The 25,990-nt window shown below is 35.8% G+C and overlaps 2 protein-coding genes across 3 annotated transcripts; one reads left to right on the top strand and one right to left on the bottom strand.

The window, feature by feature from the left end:
• The first annotated feature begins 8,234 nt into the window (after positions 1-8,234).
• LOC110785673 (phytanoyl-CoA dioxygenase) lies at positions 8,235-18,217 on the top strand. 2 transcript variants are annotated; one of them, XM_021990154.2, is made up of 9 exons: positions 8,236-8,451; positions 8,532-8,653; positions 8,751-8,811; positions 11,131-11,199; positions 11,384-11,502; positions 15,000-15,147; positions 15,228-15,372; positions 16,136-16,222; positions 17,839-18,217. In XM_021990154.2, the coding sequence occupies exons 1-9, from the start codon at positions 8,397-8,399 to the stop codon at positions 17,879-17,881; spliced, it is 849 nt and encodes a 282-aa protein (XP_021845846.1). In that variant the 5' UTR covers positions 8,236-8,396; the 3' UTR covers positions 17,882-18,217. The 2 variants fall into 2 exon arrangements, with proteins under 2 accessions (XP_021845847.1, XP_021845846.1); XM_021990155.2 differs by lacking the exon at positions 11,131-11,199 and having other exon boundaries at positions 8,235-8,451.
• A 497-nt stretch (positions 18,218-18,714) lies between these two features.
• Positions 18,715-24,448, bottom strand: LOC110785672 (uncharacterized). The gene is made up of 7 exons (XM_021990153.2): positions 24,256-24,448; positions 22,242-22,529; positions 21,990-22,045; positions 21,809-21,887; positions 21,585-21,723; positions 20,027-20,140; positions 18,715-19,349 (listed from the first exon to the last, which is right to left on the bottom strand). The coding sequence occupies exons 2-7, from the start codon at positions 22,406-22,408 to the stop codon at positions 19,158-19,160; spliced, it is 747 nt and encodes a 248-aa protein (XP_021845845.2). The 5' UTR covers positions 22,409-22,529; positions 24,256-24,448; the 3' UTR covers positions 18,715-19,157.
• Between the last annotated feature and the right edge of the window lie 1,542 nt (positions 24,449-25,990).

Genomic DNA, 25,990 nt, shown 5'->3' with positions numbered 1-25,990 from the left:
AAATTCTAATGATATTATTTAACTAGAATCCTAATGGATTTAGTTATTCAATTCCTAGTAGAATTCAAACTCCGTTATTTCCACTCTATAAATATGTGATTCATGATCACAATTTATAATGCAATTCAATATACTATTCTACATTATTAGATTCAAGAGAGAATTTAATACTTGCCTAATATTATAATAAGTTTCCCGAGTGCACATAAAACCTTAGATAATATTCTAGTTAATTGAATCTGAGGCGGATCCGAACGTGCTGTGGAATATCTACTGAGGGGCGACATTTGGAGTCCTAAACTTGTTCTTGTTCGTTTCGGGAGCAGCTATGGAAGGCACGCATCACATTGTATGTATCCTAATTATGCTAATTGACTATGTGACAATTAATTTGAATTCCTGGCTTTTATGGTTTTTCCACATGAATTATATTGTTTATATTTTTCATAACCCAACAGTGGTATCACGAGCCTCTAATTAATTCCATATTCAATTATAGTTAACATGGATTAAATTTTATAAATTTGCAATGAATTAAAGGGGTGATTAATTTCGTGTATGTAATTAATTGCAAATTCTTGCGATTATTTAATTATATGTTCGCATGATTTTTCGGCAGTTTTGTCAATAATGGTCGGAACCTTATAATTTTATAGTGAATTTCGCATGTAAACGACGTTTTAAAATTTTGACAAAAATCCAAGATTTGTCGCCAAACCCAGAATTCCCAAATTAGAAGCCTAACTATGACTTTTCGGAGGTTTTAGTTTTTCGAATGCAAAATTTGTAATTTTTATGATGTTAAATTAAATATTTGCGAATCTTGTATGTAAATCTTGAATCTATGATTGACCTATTGTATATGTTTAACAATTTTAAAGCCTAATCTTGTTAATTATACAACCTAATTTGTAATTGTAATTAATTTGTTGAATTTCGAATAATTTAGAATTTGTTTTGATTTTCATAATTAATTAGCAATTTAATTAGGATCCTATGATTAAAAACCACCATAAAATTTGTTAAAATTGAAAAGTTTTAAAATAAATGTAATCGGAAATTCATTTGAATAATAAATTTTCGATTTATCGCCCAAATTTAATGAAATTAATATGATTTATTAATTTGTCGATCAAATTTAAAGTATAAAAATTATAAATTTTTATAAAACCGATCACCAATCTTGCATGCGCGAAGCAATGGAATCTAAGTGTTACCCTTAAGGGGTGTTTCATAGTGCAGGCATGCGACGACGAGCAAGGGAGCTCGTCGCCCATGCGGTACGAGGCAATGAGCAAGCAATGTGCGGCAGGCTAGGCCCTGTGCCGTGTGGGCTGTGTGGGTGGTCGAGCAAATTGGGCAACGATGCATCGTAGCGCAAGGCACGAGGCAAGGCAGCAGCAAACGAGCAAGGGAGCTCGAGTGCCGCTGCGCATGCCACAGCCCAGCGCGCAGCCAGCGACGAGCAGGCAGCAGGCACAGCGAGGAGCTGTTGCGCTGCGATGGTGCATCACTCGGCCACAGCTACGCTGGTCTTGGGCGCTGCTTTGTGCACGTGGCCCATGTGCGCTGCGGAGTTGGTGCTTGGGCGAGGCATGGGCTTCGGCCTATGGCCTTGCCTTGGCACGTTGGGCCGTTTTGTTTATGTTTCGGTTGAAAACAATTTTAATTAAATTTAATTTCGTAATTTAATTTTTTCTCGGAATTTAATTTTGATTAATTTAATTATTATAAATTATTTTGTAATAATTATTTTACTAAAATTAAAACCTTGATAAAATTTAAGTTAATTAATTTTAATCAACTGTAAATAAAATAAAGGGATTTAAATATTATCCACCATCCTGCTTCAAACAAACCCAACAATGGCGAGATTTCGTAGGGATTTTTTTCAATTTGTTCTGAATTGCAAAAAATGAGGAAGAGACCGACACGAGTACGATCTCGGCTACGATTGCAGCATATCCTCTACCTCGTTTTTGGAAAATCAAAAGAAAAGAAAAATATCCATCCTTGCCATCAAAAGATCTTCTGCTTGAAACAACCCTAGAATGTTGTTTTCCTTTTTCTTGTTTTGAATTTGAATCCCATGCTTGGTTAGCGCAACTGCAAGAGAAAATCGGGGGAGGAGATGAAGGATGGAGCTCCTTGATCTGGAGTAAATAAGCTGGAAAAAGAGAGGAGAACAAGAGAGGGCGACATGAAGGAAAGTTCATGGTTCTGGAAAAAATTGAAAAAGAGAGGAGGAGAATGAAAGAAGCAGAGTCGTGATTGATTTATGGGTTGATGAAGTTATTATTGCCATTACTGAGTGACAACATGGAAAAGAAAGAAGCAGGGATAAAATTGTAAATGGAGCATAGTAAGGTTAAAACCGTAAATCTACTATTCTTAAGGAAAATCTAAGATTTTTAAAGAAGGATTTGAAGGGTAGGAACGTTATTTTACTATTCTAAATTTGTGGTTCTTGCTTTAATAAGGAGTAAACTGCTCTGAAGGTCCCTAAACTTTGCCCAAAGGAGTAGTTTAGTCCCTCAAGTTTCAAAAGGAGCAGTTTGGTACCTCAAAATGGATGGAAATCGCTGCTTTTTGGCTTCTGTTACTAACGTCTATTAAATGAGTTAAAAATAAAGACAATTTAATTTAAAAGGCAGAAAACGACAAAATAACAGTTACTTTTACCTATAAACATTTAAAAAATAAAGGCAAATGTATTTAAGTTAGCTTTTCTCCATAATCATCTCTATGTTCCTTCTTCCCGCCACCCATCTCTTTCACTCGGTTTCTTCAACTGGGCATCTCAGCAGCCCAACTTTTCCAACTCCTCCATTTCTTACCACTCTATTCTAAAATCCCTTTCTCTTTCACGCCAATTCAACTCCTTAGAGAAGCTTCTTAGAGAGGCCAAATCTTGAAACTTGATCGTTGTTCCTTTCTACCGCCCTGTTATTGCTTCCCTCGTCAAATCGAAGAAATCACATGAAGTTTTCATGGTTCTGAATAGTATTAGTTCATCAATTTTCGATATTGGGGTGGAAACATGTAACTATGTCCTCGTTGGGTTGGTGTCCGAAGGGCATGTTGATTGTGCACGTAAACTGTTCGATGAAATGCTTGTAAGAGATGTGAGTTTTACAACTCTTGGAAAATTGGTTTGTTTATGTGGAGGTATTATAGAGATCTGAAATGGGTACTATCTTAGATGTCTTGGATACAATTAGGGGTTGTGCTTCAAGGTTTTATGGGTCGATAGTTTCCCTTTTGATCATTCACGGGATTTGCAAGGTAGGAGGGGTATTTGACGCTTATGATGCATTAGAGGAGTTGAGGAACAGAGATTGTAAGCCTGATTTTATAGCTTATAGGATAGTTGCGGAGGCTTTTAGATCTAAGGGGATGGGGTAAATGTTATTCACCCATTGGAACAAGGCATTCGAGGTAGCTGTAGCAATTTACTCAGAGAATTATACAGAAGAAAAGTGGGAGAAAATAGCATCTCAAATCCAGGATACAAAACCATAGAAGAGATTAAACACCATTATCAACTCTTAGTTGGCAATGTTGAAGCAATTGAATCAGGACTAGTCAAGCCATGCAACAACAGGGTCCAATGGGGCAATGATTGCACCAGAGGAGTATGTAAAGGAGGTAATGCTTCATACACTGTGTTAATCCCTAACAAACTGGTGTTAGTTGTTTCTTATACTCACTCAACATTGTCATTGATGTTGTTTCAAAAAAGTTGCCACCAAAAAATGAGTGGAAGAACCCACAAAGGGGAAGTTAAAAGGGTGAAACGTGTAAATGGAGAAAAAACCATGTGAAAAGGCTAAGTAAGTTGATAAGGCTAAGAGATAATCAAATCAGCTGTTTCAAATCATTATTACACATATAAATTAATTTCTCTTTTTTAAAGCAGTTTTACTATTTTATTAAATTTAACGAAAAATCAAATAGTGTGAATAAAAGTAGCGGTTTTCATCCATTTTGAGGAACTAAGGGAGTGTTCGGCATTATTGTCGTTTCTTGTTTTTCGCTTTTTTAATCAAAAAAGTAAAATCAAATTTGTTCGGCTAACGCGTTTAATAAAACAAATATGTGGGCTTTTTTATAAAACCACAACGAAAAACCCGAAACTACTAAAAGTGGTTTTGCCAGTTTTGTTTTTATATGCGCCTCTCTGTTCCCTGCTATCTCCACCTCCATCTCCACCTCCATTCCCTGCTATCTCGGCTCAAAGATATTATACAGAGGTTTTGATATTGATTATGTGGGAATTGTGTTCTCGTCTTCAAGCATCTCTTCGTTGTTCTGTGTCATCTCTCTCTTCCCTCCTTCTTTTTCTCATTTACCATGGACACTTTAAAAGAAAAAAAAATCATTTGATATCCACGACAATAGAGTAACAACGCCTCAAATTACAACAAAACCGCTAATTGAGTATTGGAAAATATATGTTGTTGCTTAGTGGATTATTTGGTAATTAATGGCGAAGATGTATATAAAAGCTCAAAAATCCGTCTAATATGAAAAATTGTTGAAGCTGGAGAAATCTTGAAGATGGATAAGAAGGAATACCAATTAAAGATGGATGGAGAGTAAGAGGTGTCAGAAGCTGACCCGACTCCGAAAAACCATCTATTTCGAACTCAACCGAACTGGTTTGACCCGGAAATTTCAGGATCGAAACCTGATCTGTAACCGATTTGACTTTACCCGACACCCGTTTCACCCGATCTAACTCCATCCGTAACCAGTTTAATCCGACCCGATCTCCACCTGTCACCGGTTAGATTCCACCCAAACTCCACCCGACATTTGACCCGACCTGAACTTCACCGGTCACCGATTTGACCCTGTAAATATCTAATTTGACCTGAACTGTTGTCTAACCGACACCGATTTGACCCGACCTAAACTCCACCCGAACTGTTATTATTTAGTAAGTTGAATTTCGTGTCAACTCAAAGAGTTATATTCTACTGTAGATTTATATATATTGTGTATCTACTGTTTACATATGGTTCTCGTTATATAATCATTAATCATCTTATAACTTAAAACAAACTCTAATTGATATAACGACGTTGTAGTTTAGTAAATTAAAAATACTCGTAAATACGTAGATTAATAACTTGTTTAATTAGAAATAGAATGAAAACATTAATCGATAATGACTTGAAAAGATCTAGAATGAAATCGATCTAACTCGAGACCTAACTGAGATGACCCGAACCGAAATCGAACTGGTGCTGAATTGACCCGAACTGAAATGACCCGAGTCAAAGTCTACCCGACCCAAAGTTACCCGGCCCTAGTTTGACCAGACAAAACCTGTTTACAACCCGACACGGGATCACCGGGTCCGTTTTTTACCCGAACCGAACTTGACCCGACCCGAAATTTACCCGGACCCCACAACAATTGACCTGAAATTGACCCGAATTAAATAGACCCGACCCAAACCCGATCTGATCCCGAAAACTTTTAACCCGAACTTGACCCGAACCGAATAGACCCGAACTGTCATGGGTCAAACCACAACCCATCCGGTGACCCGATTTGACACCATTGGAGACTGGAGAGTTTAAATTGAGAGGGAAGTGATGATTCTTGGTGAGATGTTTGTGAGATTGAGTTTAATCTCTGAACCATTAAACGAAATAAAAGTTATGTTTTTTATTGGACTAGATTTTAGCCCGTGCGATGCACGATTTCTATTAAATTATTACGGTAAAATAAAACACCTACGTATATCAACTGCTATTTTTTATATATTAGATCAAATTGATTTTTTTTATTTTGGATTGAATTTCATTTTAGATTTATTTTTTAATTATTATAGTGTTTGATTTTGGATGAAATTGTATATAAGAAATATTAATAATTATTTAATGAAAATATTTACGTGGCACCTAATTATTTATGTACGTGGCATTCGACATTTTAATTCAAAAATAATTTTAAAGTCTAATTTTTCATTGGCTGAAACCATTAGATTTCCTACATGGCGCTCTAATATTGGATTAATGTTTGATTTTAGATTGAATTTTATTTTAGATTAATGTTTGATTTTGGATGAATTTTATTTTAGATTTATTTTTTAATTATTAGAGCATTTGATTTTGGATGAAATTGTATATATTAGTAATTAACTAATTAATTTAAATATCTACGTGGCACCTAATTAATTATACACGTGGCACTCAATTTTTTTAATTCAAAAATAAATTATAAATCTTATTTTTCATTGGCCGAAACCATTAGTAATCCTAGGTGGCGATCTAATAGTTCAGCAAATATGCCTCCTTTATATATGTATATATATATATTAGATTTGTAAAATAATCAAAACAAAACTAAAATCAGTTAGTTGTTTTCTTGAAACCGAAAACTCAAAACTAAATATTACGGATATTTCATGAAATACCCTCGAATTATGGCGTAATTCACCAAATGCCCCTCGACTTTCAGAAATTCACCAAATGCCCCTCACAAATGACTTAATACCCAAAATACCCTTACTAATGACGCGCCGTTAGTCCTCCGTTAGCCTAATTTTTAAATTCACCAAATACCCCTATTTTATAACTTATTTCATATAATACCCCTATTCTGAAACTTAATTCACCAAATACACATAACTTAAAATTACCCATTTTGATGCTCAGCGGCTAGTTTTTATGTTTGAAAATTAGCCGTTGCTTATTGTTTGCTTATAAAAACCCCTTTTCTGACTATTTATTGTAGTTTTTCTATTGTTTTGTTAATTTCATATCATTTTTGTCATGAGTTTTCTTTCAAAATCATCATCCACACCCATGAATCCACATATGTAAGAGTCCCAAACAATTTCTAATATTATGGGAGGAAATTTCCATCTGAGGCTCCGATACAACACTCAGTAAGTTTCAATTATGATCCAATAAGTTCAGGCCTCATCCAGTAAAGACAATGCACTTTAGCTGAGCAAAAGGCCAAAAAACCCCATTTTCAAAGGGATCTTATGTAAGTGAAGCTGAAGTAATTCAATCTAAAGCTAACACCTTAATTTTCTTATTGTCCGAATGGTAAAGAAACTAAGAAATCAAGTTCAATAACACATACATTTTTATCACAACCTCGATTTCAACTTGGATTCATGATGTGAAAATCTTGAGTTTGGAGGCAAATCTTTGTGCCAAGATTCATGTTTTTTCACTGGTTCATGAGCTTTGGAACATACCTTAGTTTCATTTTTTTTTTCTTGTTCCCTCAAATCCAAAAATAGACATTTGTCCATAAATCTGACCATGTCAATAGGACCTAGCTCAAAAGAAAAGTGGGAAAACCTTTATGCCTCGACTGTAAGGTTGAGAGAAAGTTAGGAGATTGAAGAAAAATGTTTGGAGGCAGTAGAGACAGGAGACAAAAGGGAGTTAACGTTAAATATGTGGCATGGAAGCAATAGAAGCCGAGGTAGCTGGAACATATGCGTTAGAATAAAATTAATAAGAGCTTTATTTTTAATCTGTTTGCATATGTTAAAGATATTTCCCATATTGAAAAAGGAATACCTTCCGATTGCATGGTAAATATAATTAATTGGTCACATAAAGAATAAGGTACAAAAGAAGTAGCTATTTTCTTGAAGAGTTGCGACGTTTTGAGGTGTTTTTAGGAGTGTTTTATGTTTTAGTGTTGTACCGGAGCTTCAGATTGAGTGTTGTATCAGATATTCGGATGTCAAATTTTCTCCCATGATAACAAAATTTATTTGGGACTCTTACATATGTGGACTCATTGGGTGTGGATGATGATTTTGAAAGAAAACTCATGACAAAAATGATATGAAATTAACAAAATAATAGGAAAACTACAATAAACCGTCAGAAAAAGAGTATTTATAAGCAAACAATAAGCAACGGCTAATTTTCAAACACAAAAACTAGCCGTTGAGCATCAAAATGAGTAATTTTAAGTTATTGGTATTTGGTGAATTAAGTTTCTGAATAAGGGTATTTGGTGAAATAAGTATTAAAATAGGGGTATTTGGTGAATTTGAAAATTAGGTTAACGGAGGACTAACGGCGCATCATTAGTAAGGGTATTTTGGGTATTAAGTCATTTGTGAGAGGCATTTGGTGAATTTCTGAAAGTCGAGGGGCATTTGGTGAATTACGCCAAAATTCGGGGGTATTTCATGAAAAATCCGTAAATATTAATACCGAACATGCCTTGCAAAGTTTAGAGACATTCATAGCGGTTTAATCCTTTTATAACGGTTAAGGATATCGATCCTTCATAAAAAAAAATATCTCAACGAAGGACGGCGCGTACCATTTTGTAGAGTCGAGATATCAGACCAAGACCAAAGTTGTCATCAATAATCATCGCCGGACTGAATTGTAGGAAACATGGCATATCCCGGCAGTCTGAACCCTAATCAGCTCCAATTTTTCAATTCGCAAGGTCACCAATCGCACCACTTCTTTACCACTTTTCTCTCTCATATTCTACAGTTCAATCTCAATTTTCAATTTCTTTTGCAGGATATTTGGTGTTAGATTCATTTGTAAACCCAGATGAAATTAAATCAATGAGGAATAGAATGGAACAATTGCTTCACGATTTTGATTCCCCTTCTTCTGTTATCTTCTCTACTAAAGACCATGTTTGTTTCTAATTCAAGATATTTTTATCAATTTGACTTTTTTTTTTTTGTTAAAAAAGAATCCCTGAGTTGATAATTTTTGTGTTTTGGTGATCAGAGTCATGCGAAAGACAATTATTTCTTCGATAGCGCGGAGAAGATATCGTTTTTCTTTGAAGGTATTATTGATTGTTTTTTTTTTTTTGTCAATTTATTTGTTGCTCAAATTGTCGTGGAAGTGTAAATGGGCCCTAGTACCTTTATTTCAATGATTTTTTTTTTCTGCTTAAGTTAAAATAGAATTTTGAAGAAGTAAACAGAATTATGGGAATATTAGAAGGACGAAGGAGGGAAAAACTAGTGAGTAGAAGCCGTTATTGAAGGTTTTCACATATTTTAATATCGAGGAGTGAAACATGAGGACGACATCAAAAAAATCTTAAAAATTTTGGGTTTCTGTTGCAAATGAAATAGAATATGTGATTTTTTTCAAGGGTCAATTTTGAATTAGAGTTTTGTACAGGATTTGCTGATAAATACTATTTTCTCATTTTAAAATTTCATTCAAGATCTTGTCCGCCAAATGTATGCTTTGGCTATCACTGATCTGGCCTTTTTGATTGCTAAACAGCTCGAGACATATCACAAGATTGTAATTTGAGGAGTGGAAGTTGAATTGCAGTAAATAGTAAGTAGGGATGGAGGATTGCATTTAAATACGGAGGATTTTTCCTTAAAGCTAGCTTGGGATGAGAAAGAAGAAATTAGCGGGTAGTAGACATCAGTTAGGGACTATAACGAGGGAGTGGTGTATGGGTAGAGGTGGTGCTGGTGAGTGTTAGCTCTAGGTGAAGGTCTATAATCATTGCTTACGAGTAAAATATTACTCGAGGAAGGGGTAGGGAAATCTGTTGTGATGGAAGTGATCTATTATCCTCTCTAACTATTGTGTACAATAACTTACCTGTGAGAGTAATTTCCACTCTACATTTTACCCCCTTATTGATTCTCTTCACTCGAAGGTTGTTAAAGGTCAAATTTAGTTACCATTTGTGCTGTTTTTGAAGACTCGATTGGTAATTTCTCCATACTCAAATGAGAGTTGTTAATTCAACACTTTTATGCTAGAATTTTTAAGCTTGTCAGAAAGGCAGAAGTTAAGTTATATTTTAGGTTCAACAGGCCTTCATTGAGGTTCTTTTGATACTCAAAGAGTGAACCTGTAAAGTTCTTGAATTGAGTTTGATTTTTTGAAAGATAGCAGAAGTTTTCTAGCTTGATGCTGGTCTCAGGACTTTGCTTGGCTACTATTTATTGTTGATGTGTGGGTTCACTTAGATTATTTACTGAGCTACGGTTACAGAGTGCAAATTTCACTGTCTGTTTGATAGGAAATTTGAATTTGATTGCTTCATGGATCCAGTAAGCTTAATCTCGATTCTTGGTTCAGATCATATCTGATCATACCCAGAAAATCTGCATGAGATTACAAAAGTATATGTCTGTTATGAATTGGTAAAAAGGTGAGGGTATTGAACGAGTTATGAGGATTGTTTCTTCCAGTGCCATGCTAAAATAGTTGTCAACTTGTCATGTCAGCAGTATTGGCCACAACAACTTTTCTTCCCTGATATAGAAGAGGGAGGGGGGGGGTGAGGGGGGGAAGCTTCCTGCCCAGTGTTTATAATGCGCGCCCAGGCACAAGGCTTTGGGGGTCATGCGTTTTCTGTGGTCTAGGCCTCAAAGAGACACGCCTAGCCGCACTGAGGCGCACTACAGTTTGTTAACAAAACAATTCATTAGGTGCGCCGAATTGAAGTGAGCTGCTCCTAAGGGCCAGGGAACTTTGAATCACCTTCATGCACCTTGAGCTTTTTTATACATTGTTCCTGCTACATTTCAGCACAAAGAAAAAGAGGAGGAGTCTCTAGATGAACACCTTAGAAATTTGATGTTGTAGAAGATTGGGTGAGATGTGTGTTTTCATGAGTATGATGCCCAAGTCCTGTATTCCTCTTTCAGAGGTCAACTTCCATAGAAATGCATGTTCATATTGTTTTTTTTTTTTTTTGATAAGCAAGCAAAATTTTCATTACTAAGAACAAAAAGATTTACAACCTAACAAACTCCAAAAGCAGACAAACCTTCTAGGAAGGAGTCGAAGGACTCTCAACCTTTTGAGTTTGAGCAAAAACAATCAGAGGTATTGCAACCTCCTAAAACTCCTAATTCTGGACAAACAACCAACTACAATAAATTCAGCCAAGCTACATCAGGGGCATTGACTTTTACTCCTATAATATGTGTGATCCTATTTTTTACAAGGTATTAAATATCCTTTACAGCCTTATCAACAAGAATTACTTTAAGGTTCCAGTATGCGTCATTCCTAGTCTTCCAAACAGTATAAACTGTAGCTGCAAGAGCTGTGTTCATATTGTTTTTAAAAGGTTATTGTTTTCTATATGCTGAATTTTGATGATCTGGTCTCTGTTTAGAGAAAGCATTTGACGAGGAAGGTAAACTGAAGCAGCCTAAACAACTATCTATCAATAAAGTTGGTCATGGTATGTTACGAACATGGGAAATATTATTGGTAGAGATTCTTTCCAGTTCTTTTTTTGCCTCTGTTGCTGCTCGTCACTTCTTTCAGCAGTGATGGTTGTAACGGTTGCATTTAATAACGTTGTATATAGTTTCAGGATTTATAATGTTAACATTTGAGCAAGTCTGTTTCAAATACTACTGCAGCTTTACATGAGCTTGATCCAGTTTTCAAAGAGTTCTCCTCCTCAAAGAATTTCTCAAGCTTGCTTTCAAGTTTAGGTTACAAGAGGCCGGCAGTCGTTCAGTCTATGTACATTTTTAAGGTACATCTATGTTTCTCCCATCCCTTGATGCCTATTCTCTGATTTTTCTATGCATACATTTTATTCAACTTGTAACTTCTAATCCTTGAACTCCAATTCATTAGGGGGTTTTTATTCGATGTCCTAACTCGCTAAAGTCGCCCGCGTATTAATGGCGAAAGTACTTTAATACCCTTTATGAAAATAACCCCCACCCCCTTCCCCCTGCAACCTTCACCTAGGATGCTCGGACTCGGGGACACGTTTTAGAAGTGTCCAAAACTCAGATACGGACTCGGAGACACGACAAGCATTTAAATATTTATATGAATGACTGTATAAATATAATAAATGGAAGTATTTTTTTGTGATTATAAAAATAAATTAAAAGTAAATATTTTGAAAGTTGAAACTATGGAGTATTCACTGTCATGGGAAAAGAGATGACAGTAAATATTTTGAAAGTTGAAACTATGTAAATTTTAAAAAATCACTGTCATCTCTTTTCCCAAAATAAGAGAGTGGGTTTAGAAGTAAAAAAGAATATCAAAAGTTAATTAAAAAATAAAAATTTACCTAAAATGATACTGACACATGTTTACTCTTTTTCTTTTGACGGGACCAGCGGTCCACTACTGTTCACTTATCCCATGTTATTATAGACAGCTGTTCCTCACCTGTCCCACACCTACTTTTACTTATTTTAAAAACAAAAAATAAGAAAACCTAAAGTTGTTTTTTTTTCACAACGAACTTATCGACTTCCATGGAGGTTGCTTCCATGGAGTCTGTCTGCAGCATCCAAAAGCATCAAATCCGGCCGGAGAATATTCCTAGTGAGCTCGCGTTTCTCAGGCGACCAAAAGCCCTAAATTTTCGGTCTCCATATCCGTGATTTGATGCCTCTATTTTTAGATCTGGGTTTTCAAAACCCTAAAAGACGAGTCCACTTTTCCATGGCGAGTCTGGTCCGGATTCCGTGTCCGCACCCGCGTCGTGTCGTGTCGACACTGGTACGACGGGGTGGTGGCGCGAGTCCGAGCATCCTAGGCCTTCACCCTTCACCTACATTTCACCTTCTGCCATGGCACCACTACGGCACCACTACGGCACTACTGCTCCGACTGAAAGATTCTAAAACAACTGTATGCATAACCTCATCATACATAAACTAAAAATGACATGGATTCCACCAATGAACTACGAGTATACTGCTTACAAGATAACACAAAAGCGGCTTTGCTCGTAAAACACCTACTCTGCCACTTACGACCAACATAACCCCACCCGGGAGGAAAAAGGGAGGGCAGGATCTAAGTGGTTGCTCCATTTCCCCTTATTCCAATTTGACAATTTCTTCAACGATATACCCTAATTCTCCCTTAAATCATTGGATTGTTGTAGAAATTCAAACCGCATGTCCATACACTAACCTAATTTAACACACCAAAACAACATTTTGCAATTGAATTGCCGGCAACAGCCAACATTTCACAACAAATAACCCGATAACTTTTTTTTTTTTCAAAAAAAAAATATATTTTCTGGCACTGGAGGGGTGCCGCCCAAATATGGCGGCCAAGACCATGGTCCATCCACTCAGATATATCGGCGGAGACCATGGCTCAGCCGCGCAAGATCGGCGGTTGTCGGCTGGGCCATGGTTGCCGCCGCTAATTCTGATCGGTTAGACCATGGTCTGGGCCGCCTTATTCGGGCGGCACCCCTGTTTAAAAAAAATTGTTTGATTTAAATAATCGGTTTTTTCATGAAATGCCCCTGAGGTTTCACGTAATGCACCAAATACACCTGCTTGTTTCAAATCACATAATATACCCCTATTTAAACTTATTTTGCACCAAATACCCTTATTACTAACGGAAGTCTAACGCCGTTAGTCATTAGTTCGAATTAGCCCTTAATTAACCTAATTAATTAATAATGAACCCCTAATTAACTAATTAACTCCATTTTTAATATTCTTTAATTTAATTTTTGTTCTCTTTTTTCTTTCTTTTCACTCACCCCTTCCTTTTCTTCTGGTTCAAGAAGCTCAACAGTCAACACCATTAAAATTAAATTTGAAAATCCCTAAAATCCTCCATCGACATATCCTCAAACAAACTTGAAACCTTGAAAACCCAGATTCAATCTCTAAGAACAAAACCAAGAAGAAGGATCGAGTCGAAACCAGCCTTACGCAAGCCGAGATCTCTGAGATGAACTCAACACATGAACTCAACACCTGCTAACGGATACAAATAAACTCAAGAAGAAAAGTTGCTTGTTTTGATAAAGGGAAAACTCAGAACAGAATTTAGGCTTACAAAAGTAGCTTGAGGCTATAAATATCCTGGTTTAGTGACTTGAGGTCAACATGCCTTTCTCTTTCCTCTCCTTTCCTTAAACTACTGTTCTCTGTCCTTCTTGCAAGTAGAACCATTAATTGTTGCTGCTGCTTTTACACACTTGTTCTTTTGTACATTTCTTTATTGTCAACTACCCCATTTCCTATTATATCAAATACAACTATGATTCCTTATACTTGTGCCGGTCAACATGTGACTCATAAAAATATAAAATATACGGAGGGAGTAGTCTCTTATTCACCATGTGGTGAGGAAATATTGGATAAGGAACAAGAATGGAAAAAATTACTATTATAAACCGACGCAATACTAGTATTTAGTAAAGTATGCTTTTTTAAAAGCTAAGCACATGTCTCCCTTCAACTGTTATACTAATGTCGCAAGGGATGATATCTTCAACATAATTCTAGATAATTGGGCTACATCAGGCCTACTGAGGATCACTATATGGCTAAATGAATATAGAATAGATTAACAGTCAATTTCAAGAAAATTATTCCTGCTGGTAGATCCTAAGATCTGTAGTGATGATTAAGGCTCTGTTTTAACGGAAAATGATTTTCTCATTTTCCTTTGTTTGTTTTACTAAGGGGTGGAAAACATTTTCTTTTTGTAAAGAAGGAATGCCAAAATTTCCTCCCTACCCCGTACATTTCTTTTTCTCTCTTCCTATCTATCCTGCACTTTCCACTTCCCTTTTTACAATTGTGTTTTCCATTAAACGGAGCCAAAGATCAGTAGCTTTTTGTTTCGCAAATCTTCAAAAAAGCACGAGTTTCTGAGAAGAGAGATTGCCTTTTGCTTCCTAGAAGTCTAGCTTTCTCGTAAGCCACAATAAACTTTAGCCATCTCCCCAAATAAAGGATTATTAGCCTGAAAATATTGGTAAGAAATTGTGAAGTTTTGAAGTGCATAATACTTGATTCTATGTTCTGTTGAGAGAGTTTTAGAGTTAAATGTCATTTTAAGATGAAAGATCGGTGACTTTACACATACCTTCATCCAATGTGAAGCCTTCTTCCTGGAAAAGACAAAATATTGGCTATCTTGTCTGTTATAGGAGTGTCCTGGTGCTAGTAGATATAAGACTAGGACAAGGTATCTAATAGTGAAGTAATAATAAGCTGATCATAAGATTTCCATTTTCAGCAACCAGGTATTGGTGGAGAAGTGGTGCCCCACCAAGATAATTCATTTCTTTATACAGACCCACAGACGTGCACAGGATTGTGGCTTGCGTTAGAAGATGCCACAGTGATCAATGGCTGCCTTTGGGCCATACCTGGTTCTCAAAAAAGTATAAGACCTTCTAGTTTAACCTTGTGGTATAAAATTACATGCAAAATAATACTTAAATTTCTCAAACTTATTTTTCAGATGGCCTTGTGAGAAGATTCATTAGAGATGCTGAAGGGGTACATTTTGACCGTCCATCTCCATCATATGACCAGAAAGATTTTGTTCCAATTGAAGTCAAAGCTGGTTCTTTGGTTGTCATTCATGGTGACCTTATTCATCAGAGGTATGGCCATGAGCCGAACATTAACAAAGCTCGGCTCGTTTAACTATTTGTATATCAGGCTCGAGTTCGGTTCGAACTTCAATTTTGAGCTCGTGTTCGGATCGATTGATGGATTCACAGTTCGGGTTTGAGCTCGACTCCAATTCAATTGATAATAATTCGAGCCAAAATATTATTCGAGCTGTACTTTTATATTTACCTTAACAAGTTTTTTGGTAAAAAAATCTTATGAAATATATAGTGTTAAATAATTAAATGCAATCAATCATAACTAATTATAATTAGGGATGTATGTTATTGATACCATATGTTGGAATTAGTAATCTTGGTTTCCATGATTCAGGAGTAAAAATGTAAAGAAACGAAGTTAAAAAAGGTAAGAGATTTAATTATAGTTGAGTAGGTATTGAGAAATATAATTAAGGAGCTTATTTTTGCTCTTGATGATGCGAAAGTCAATTGATTCTAAAATAAAATTTTTTGGACAAAGAAATTGATAAAGTTTGCGGGCTTTCGAGCCGAACTCATAGAGTTTGAGTTCGGCTCGTTAATTAATCGAACAATATTTTCGACCTCAAGCTCGGCTCGGTTATAAACAAACCGAACTCGAACCAAACTTTAGCCGAGTCAATTCCTAACTGTTCACGGCAGTTATGTTTGTGTCCACCACTAATCAGAGGTTAGTTTACTCTTATGGATTTTTTTTTCGAACACTCAAAAAAAATCTATAACATGTTTCTCGTTTTGGATATGATCACTGTAGTTTTGAGAACCAGTCACCAAATTCGAGGCATGCTTATAGCTTGCATGTGGTGGACACTGATGGTTGTAAGTGGGCAGAAGACAATTGGTGAGGGTTTAGATTTTGTTTGCATTCTAATTCTATTTAAATTTTTATCGTGCCAACTTTTTGCACTGTATGATCGGAGATAAACTAATTTGTTTGATGAGGTTCTCATTTATCCTTTGGAGAAAATGATATTGGTTTGAACTTTGACTTTATTTCTTGCATATGTGAGCACAAGTTGGGATGAACTGAAATTCCCTTATGAAAAAAGACTTGGTATCTGTCATTTTAGTTATTGTTGTCTGTCAACTTTTTATAGATCTCTTCCTGTCAAACAAGTGAAATTGGGTCCGGTAACTTTTGATTTGTATTTGGTGATTTGCTAGTTGGATCATATTGTTTTTTGGTTGTAAAATGCTTGATCACCAGTTTGGGTTGGTTGACGTCAGTACAACTGCGTAATGGTGCCGCTTTTTTTGAACCATCACAAGTGCCTTCTGTATCAGTATTTCTTAAATTTGTGAAGATTTGAAATCTGACTCTAAAATTATGAAATTTCTTTGACTTTAGTTTATCATCTCTCACCGGTATACTTTTTAAAAAAATTTGGACCAATGCAAATCATAGTATGTGCCTTTACCAGAATTTAGTATGAAAGCTGTCAACCCGACCAGCTGACCTAAGGTTTGACCTGTTTTCTTGTACATTCTAGTTTTGTCAAATTAGAGTTGCCAGTCACAAAATTAAACTTGATGCCATTGTTCCTAGGGACGGGGTCAATTTGAGTTGGTGATTAAGTTGGGTTTGTATTTGCTAACGCCGCTTTCAGTTGATGGGAGTATGGGACCATGAGGCATGAGCCCATGATAGACTAATTGTGTTACAATATGTTTAAATAGATAGGAAGGGGAGGGAAGTGATAGATCCATTGTCATTCATGTTGATATGGATTAGGGAAGTGAATGGGAGGATCCAACTTCTTTTACCTTTTAAGTAAGCTTTCCTTCTAAAGTTTGAAGGGAAAACGGAACGCTACGTCTCCCTCCCTTCTCCTTCCTTTCCCCTTCCCTTTCTTTCCTTCCCTGTCTTCTTACCTTGCTACTACTTAAACACAGTAAGTGCTTGAGTTGTTTATACCGCAATGTATTTGCTTAATTTAGAGACAAGTTGAGTTCCCAACTGGTGCTCAAAACAGTCAATGGTGCAATGTGGAGACTTTGATGATGTTTCTTCTTGCCCTGATTTGTTAGGGTCATACTATATGTCTTCTTAACACTGTAGGCTGCTATGAAGTGGAATTGCTTCTAGGTGTCAGTTTGGGAAAGATAGAAAACACTTTTCAGTTTTAGGTGGGTAAAGGGACAGTGATTCAAACCCTTGCGCTAACTACACAGGAGTTTCTTTATTAGACAATTAGAAACATTGACTGATTTATTGAGAAGATGGAAATGTGATGTGCCTCACAATGTATCCAGTATGTGAATTTAGCAGTTACTTATTTAGTTTACAAAACTCTGCTGTTAGTCATCTGTAAAGTGATGACTACCGAGCACCTGGTAGTTTTTTTCAGAAAATTTAACATACAAAGTAGGATTAGAATTTTATATTTTTAAGTTTTCATGGTTTCCAATATTTCGGTTCTCATTGGACTCTGCTTCCACCCGTCGTCTTGCTTGCAGGATTAGAAGAAAGCAGGAACCAGAGCCTATATACGTGTCCTGATCTAGCACCTCCAGTGGACTGGTGGGCCTGTTCTCTCGATTGTTGGCGCAATTGCAAGTTTTTATGCCGTAGTTTGAGTTGCATCAGTACTACAATTGTACTTCGACATTACAGTAGCAAGTACCAACTAAGCTTTGTTTCCTTTTTTCCCCGTATTATTTTAGGTTCAGTTAGCACTTAAAAGTCATGTCGTGGAAATTGCTATATTTTTGTTTCGTTCAGTTCATACATCGTTTATTGTGTTTTTATGTAAGTGTTGGATAGGACTCATATGAGCCGTGAATGGGGGCCTTAAAAGTTTGCATAATCTTATACTTCCCAATCTAATTGTCATAATTTTCTTTTATGTCCATCCAAATTTAATTGTGACATCTTCTTTAATGGCATAGTCTAACTAATATTTTATTATTTTCTTTTCCACTTCCTCTGTCATCTAGTTAAAAAAACTCACCCACATCTCTCATCACACCTACTTTCCTGCTAACATGTATGGAGTACATAATATTCCGTAAAAATCCTATACTTCATCCATTTCATAAATATCGCACCATGATTGAATTTTACTTTTCTAACATATGACTTTGACTCTTAATTTTTCAAATCGTTGTATTTTTAATGAAATAGTTACACATTGGCATCAGCTACTATTATAAACTATACTATCCAGTCAAATAGACATAATCTAATAGTTATAGTTTCTAATCGAATAGGTTATTATTTTCAATGCTAACCTCAACCGTCTTACGCGTATGACAAATCTTCTAAAACCGTAATATTTATATCAACGAAAGTCTTTCAGAAGAATCAAAAGGCCGAATACAGGCACAAGCCACCGATAGAAGACATGTAAAATCTATTCATATCAACTAAATATGCCAAAAGTAAAAAAATACTCAAAGTACATCTAACATTAGTCCCTTGAATTTGATTTTACGTTAGAAACTGTTCTAGGAGACACTGCAATTCACTCCATTTGGAGATTGATTAATTGATCTCGGATGCCGTACCGAACATAAGATTTCAAAGAATCTCATATTGAGTTCCTAAGGCAGCAATAGCTGCCATTGCATATGCACTCCACTACATTCTTGTTCCACCCTCATCACCCCCCCCCCCCCCCCCCCCCATCATACGATGCTACAGTCTACATAACTATTTACAAGATCCAATTCAATAATTTTATACAATACTCCTAGATTTTTTTTCCACCCTCTAGGCTTCACCAAAAAGAATAGGTAAAAGCTTCAAAAAAATGTGTGATGTGTATAAACCTGCACTACTCAAGAAGCTTGTTGCACGTGCCAGCTCCAACAGCTGCAGCAAGATGCCAAGCCGCATGAAGATATGGAGTTTCTGGGAAAACATCATCAGCAACAAATAACACGCCGCCCAACAATGAACATGCCTTGTGGACATTATGAGCCATTCTTAACTCTGGATCTTTGATTGCCCTTTGAGCAAATGCCACCTGGAAAAGAGATAGCTTAAGTACAACAGCAGCCGATAGAACAAAAATATTCAAAAACAACCACCAATGAATAAAAAAAGCAACTGTCATTAAAGAAGTATCATTAAAGGTAAGCCAAGATTGTTTTCTACCTTTCCCCCCTTGCTATAATTATTTTTGAAAATTAGAGGTTACTGAATATCCTATCAATCATAATATAAAGCGCCCACGCTCCGAAAGATGTGTATTTTGACAGTTAAAATCTTGAAAACCATATTGATGATACGCAGTTAAGAAACATAAACTATATCTAATACATTCGTATTCAAATGTAACTTCATAATATTGTTCATGTTATACTACGTACATAATTAAGCATGGTTTTACCCAGTATGCGATAAACCCAAGGTCAAAGTGTAATCAATCTTGAATTACATGAGTGCATTGTATTATGAAACATAGGGAGTTACAAGCAACTAGACCTGGCATGGTTTTCCATTGGCCACAGCACAAATTTCACGATTACGCAAACAGGTCTTCCCCCCCACCCACTGCCACCCACCCCTCCCCTCCCTTCCCTTCCCAAAGGACCAGATGAAAACTTGCTACTTGGAAAAAAAATTCAAAATAAAACTCCAAAATACTAACCATATTTATTCAAACACATTAAGCAGAGATATCGAAGTGTAAGAATCTACCTCCATCAAACCAGTATGAACAACTGAAACCATGAGTGGTTGGAAGGGTAGACACACAGCAGATGCAGCCATCAGAAGTTTCGGATGTTCGCTCCTAAGTGCTCTTGAAAGACACTGCAAGAATTCTCTTTTCATTAGGTATGTGGACTATGGACAAGAAAAATGCTATTACAATCACAATGTTGCAAACCTAGGAAGTTATATCTATAGCAGATGAGCAGATAGCAAATAGACACTTGACCGTCGAGCCAAGGCACGGGCTTCAGGTTCCTCCATGGCTAGTTTAAAGAAATTTAGCCCGATAATCATTTGGTCTCTGGCCACTAGCAGAAGGAAAATAGTTTCGTGTGTATTGAGAACATGAAAACGCAGCACAATTATTTACTTTATCTGCTTCATAGCACAGATCTCTTCTACAATTTGAAGCGTATCCGCTTTTGATATTTTTTATATTTTGAGGGGAGCGTATAAGCAAGCAGTCTGATGGGAGTAAGATAGCTAGTTTTTCTTGTTTGACATTTATGTTAATTTTAATTCAATCAAGAATGCGTTCATCCGGTCTCTATACCACATGTGATGCTATCTATGTACAAACTACCGGTGACTAGTAACAAAATGTTGAGAATTTTGTCACAAAGTCTGCCTTCTGTTAAACCACCCATCACTAATTAGTGCCTGACATTAAAAGGCCTAAACAGTTAAGATTTTGGTCTAGGAAAACATCATAAGAATCTACGGATCGTACATTCTATTATTCTAACTCCAACAAGAAGTTAGAATAAACACTAATACAAAGACAAACTGTGAAGTCTTTCATTCTCAAGGTTTATATGTCACTCAGTGATCGAGCTCCATCATTCCAGGACATCTATTTAATCACATGCTATCTTTCCTGAATATTTATGATCCTTTTCATTTTGCACGGAAGGGGAATCATATAACAATTTCATAACTTTGTAGGTACTTGGTTTAGTATAGATTATATGAAAAAGAATATGATTCTTAGGATTGTTTCATAGCACCAGAAAGTTATGTTGATGATGTTTCAACTTTATTTTTTTACTGCCACTTCTTCAGTAGTTAGATAACCTGCAATAGCAGAATAAGTAAACCTCTAATCTTTAAGCATGATGAAAAAAGAAGTTCTTAGAAGTGAAAATCACATGCCTAGTGTTGAACATATAGGAAATAAAGGTCAATTGAAGGTTTGATTTCTACTGGACTTTGTAGTTTCAGTAGACAACATCAGAAATTCTGCTTGTTGGAGCAGCCTTTCTGACCTCGCTTTTCTTTTTAATGAAAAAACAATTTGTGCTCATTTATTCACAAAATAATGACAAATTGACAAGTTAACAAAGTTAAAGTTAGGATTTTCCCTAAAATGTAAATATTTAATGCAAAAGGTCAATTTATCCACCCACCCATCACATTTCTAAGATCACCAGCTTATGCTCACATTGAAAGTATTGTTGGCCTCTTATAGTAAATGAAAAGTTATTTTGTAGTAAAAGCAAGTGCAACTAACTGAAAATGACAAAGTATTCCATGTCAAACTCACCACAGTCGCAGTTGCTATCATAGCATAATCAACCCATCTCAAGAACTTCCTGATCCTGCCCCTGGAACAATGATACATGCTAGAGGCAACTCCAACTCCAATCAGAGAATTTGCATACAATTTGGAATTCAAACTTTTCCTGCGTCACAAACATAAAAAAAGGGATAAGGTACTGCAGTGAAATTTTAGAAAGAAGATACCAGAAAAGAGGCGACAGAAAATACCTAGGTGCATGGGCTCCAAGCGCAATAAATGGGAGGGAAGTTACAACATTAGCAACTGTTTCAGCAAGATTTTGATCACCTACAGGCAAAGGGATAGCTATGAGTGTCTTCAGTGGCATTTAACTAGATACAATACACGCTAATCTAGCAAATAAATGCAATGAGCAGAATTCTAGAATACCGGTATGGGAGCAGTGGACAGGTCTTAAACGTATAGCTATTTGCTCCTGCACACGTCTGATGATGTCCAAAGTCCAAACAAGCAATTAAGTTATTAGTGTTGGTTCATTGTTATCACAAATGTCAGTAAAAAGTATAATGCTTCCCAGGCTGCTATCATATGCAGATGAAAGTGATAAAACAAATTGACAAGGAAAATATGGTATTTTAATACGTATAATATAACAAAGGAAAAGAAATTTCTTTCACTCACTGCATTAATACATGTCGACTAATTCTAGTTTTTGAATCTTCACAAGTTGGCCTTTGGTCCCCAAGTTGAGTGACCTCTTCAACAATAAATGGAGCATGTGGCACCACCTGCACTCCATGGACACCTTCTAACGCTCTACTTGAATTCAATGCACTCTGGGGACCCATCTCCTGCTTAGTTGTTAATCATGAACTGCCAACCCACAGTAACTTACAGCCAGCAGTCAAAAGACTCGTTGCCACAGGAAATTTTGTTGTCAGTTGCAAGCCGAGCTTATAACTAGCTTTTCTGTAAATAACGTAGCAAATAGAGGTAACAGTGCGAAATTATCAAGGATTTTGCATGCAAGAAGAATACATGAAGGAAGTGCTTAATCAGGATTCAGACAAATTTTTCCACTGCATTTCACTACCGAAACACCAAAAGTACTTGATACATTTGCCTTCAACAATGTTGAGAGTCCCAAGAAATCCCACTAACAGATAAACAATATAATTAACGCGGTGCAACTTTCTCCTTATACTAGAGAGGTAAATCGATATAAGATGTTACAAACATAGGACATGCTTATGTTCACATTTCACAACATTGAGTTTAAGTTATCATCTCTGAGTTGTTGATTTTGTCTCCAAATTTTACCACAGAAAACTAAAGTTTTAGATCATTCAATTTCTCTTCTAACAGCAAACATAAACAGCAAGTGAATCAGCCTGAAAGACCAGGAAAACAAGAGGAAGATTATTTTGTAAATCAAGTTCAAAAAGTGTGTGGCACCATTACAGTCTGCAAATAACCACGCTTTCAAATCATGTTCCTATTTTGTCTAGTTAAGGGTGTGGGAGCAAAATATTAATTGCTGAAAGCCAGACGGTTGTATTCCTTGGTAAGTACACCAACTCAAAACTAACTTAGTTGTTTCAAAAAAACATACTCATCATATACCTTCCTTAAGTAGACAAGGAAACCCGTTTTCGAGTCCTTGAACACAAAATCATGCACACTTCAACACTAAAACCTACCTAGAAAAAAAAAAACCTATCCAACCAAAATTCAATTGTTCTTTGATTTCAATAGCTTAAGGGAGATAAGCCACAATTGATCAACATATCCCCTTTCCATTAAATTTAGAATCATTCACTCATTTGCCCGAATTGCATCCTTTTTTAGAAACTTAAGAATTCATCTGCTTGAAAGGTCCTCCTGTCTGGGATTTCCTTTTAGCTAAAGTCCTTGTTATTTCCCCTCCTCCAACCCCTATCCAGTCTCCTATGGGCACAAATTTCCCCTTTACTTGGAACATGGTTCATGTGGATGCTTCTTTTAAGAGAACAGGTGAACCAGCAGCTTTTGCGGGTGTTTTTCGAGATCATATGAGTAATTTGGCAACAAGGTTCTTCCAATTAGGCACCACTATCATTTACAAGGATTGTTCAAATGTTGTTGATATGTTGCGGGAGCATGATCCCTTCCTAATATCTATCTTAATGTTGTTCATTACTGTAGGGAGCTATGCCAGCAGTTGAAGGAAGTTCAGGTTATGTCGTTGGTCAACAATGGAACAAATTAGCGGATGTATAGCAAGGAACTCTAGACGCCTCGACTCTTCAATGAATGTAACTAGGATGTTATTGTATGGATTTTTTATCTTGCGGATTGTGATTGACTATGCAATGCTTCTATTTACTATGAACTGAATGCCCTTTTACACCCAAAAAAAAGGACTTCTTAAACATTTATGATTAAAGAAGGGATAAATCATATCAATTGCAAATTTGCAATCATGAACTTAATTACATCTCCGAAAAGTACCCTGTTCTTATAATTAATTATTTGTCAAAAACTAAAAAGTCACAGATTTACAATGAACAAGTAGAATCATATAATTCTTGCCTATAAGAAAAATCACGGTATTCAATATGATGACAAATAACCGGAACAAAAAAAATCATATAAATTGTATCTTAAAAAATTGCAATGCTAATTAATCAAAGAAATTAAGAGAGATAAATCAAACCTGAGTAAGAAGGACAACAGCTAGCTAAATCCGCAACCCAGAAGCTTGAGAAGAAGCTAGAATGAAGAAAGAAACTCTGATTCGAATTTATTAATTTATGTACTTGTTAAAATTGTTTGGAGGAAAAAAAGCTTAATAATTGGTGGTTAAATAGTACGGAGTATCGAAGGAGAAGAGATGCGGATCACATGGAACGAGATGCGCGTGGGTTTGAGAATCTTTTCGAGAGGAGTCTCCAGCATATTCGTTGTTGTAGCTATTTAGTCTACACAAAATCTTGTTTACAAAGGGTGTACAGTAAATTACTGTACCAATAAGTCTTGGGTGCAACAGGTGCACATTAAATTTAATGTACATCAAAATTTCACACGTGCGAAATTAATGAAGCAAAGAAGCTGACTCACTCACAACACAAAATTTCACGCAAAAAATTAAACAGAAGAAAAAAAACGCAGAACGCAGAAAGAGGAGAGAGAAGAAACCTGGACGAGAGAAACCTCGATCGAAACCTCGATCGAAATCTCTGAAATCACAATCAAAATCTCTGAAATCGCGTCGAAATTGCAGAAGAAATCGCGGAATTTGCATCGCGAGAAATCAATTGAATTTTCGATCAAATTTAAGATGGAAAACCTAATTCGAAGTGTGATTCAATCAACTCAAATAATTCAAGTTCCGGTTGAACCTGATATTCAAGATGCAGCAATGGAGGACCTTCTCAACAATTGTATAGAAAACAATGCTTTGGCACAGGAACGTAAAGAAGAAGAGGCAACTAACGAAATCGAAGCTGAAGAACGGCATATTATTTCTGATTCTGAAGGTATGAATAATTATGCATTAGAAAAATTAATTATATGTTTGAAGTTAAAGTTATGGTTATGAATGTAAAAGTTAGAGATATTCCTGTAAAAGTTATGTAAATGTGTTGTTTGGCTGAAATATTGGTGTTTGAAAAAGTTACAGATATCAAAGTTAAAGTTGAGGTTTTCAAAGTAAAAGTTAAGTATGTGAAATGTAAAGTTATAGTTATGCATAAAAGTTATAGTTTGATGCGTAAAAGTTATAGTTTGATGCAAAAAAGTTAGCCTTGTTTTCATATTATTTCTGATTCTGAAGTTATGAGTAATTATGCATTGGAAAAATTAATTATACGTTCAAAGTTAAAGTTATAGTTATGAATGTAAAAGTTAGAGATATTCCTGTAAAAGTTATGTAAATGTGTTGGTTTAGCTGAATATTGGTGTTTGAAAAAGTTACAGATATCAAAGTTAAAGTTGAGGTTTTCAGAGTAAAAGTTAAGTATGTAAAATGTAAAGTTTAGAATATTTGCTTAGATTTTTAACATGATTTTAATAAAGAATTTACCGTTGTGGTTTTATGCATAAAAGTTATAGTTTGATGCATAAAAGTTAGCCTTGTTTAAATAGATATAAGGCTTGTTTTAGTAAAAGTTATAGTTTTATACATAAAAGCTAGTAATAATTCTACCGTAGTCGACGACTACCGCCGACTACGCTAAATATAAAAGATCTTAGCCGTCCATTTTTATATTGGTTAATCTGATCCACTTATATTACTTAGAATTAATTTAAATGACAAAAATCACTTAAAGGGCTGTTTGGTTGATTAACAAGGGAGTAAAATTAATATTTTTTAAAAATCACTAATTCATTTTTTTGCAACTGTCTACAATATCGACAACAATATAAAAAATAATAAAAATCTTTCACAA

This window comes from Spinacia oleracea, chromosome 3 (genome assembly GCF_020520425.1).
Source record: "Spinacia oleracea cultivar Varoflay chromosome 3, BTI_SOV_V1, whole genome shotgun sequence".
Lineage (NCBI taxonomy): Eukaryota > Viridiplantae > Streptophyta > Magnoliopsida > Caryophyllales > Amaranthaceae > Spinacia > Spinacia oleracea.
This window is presented reverse-complemented; position numbering and strand designations above follow the sequence as displayed.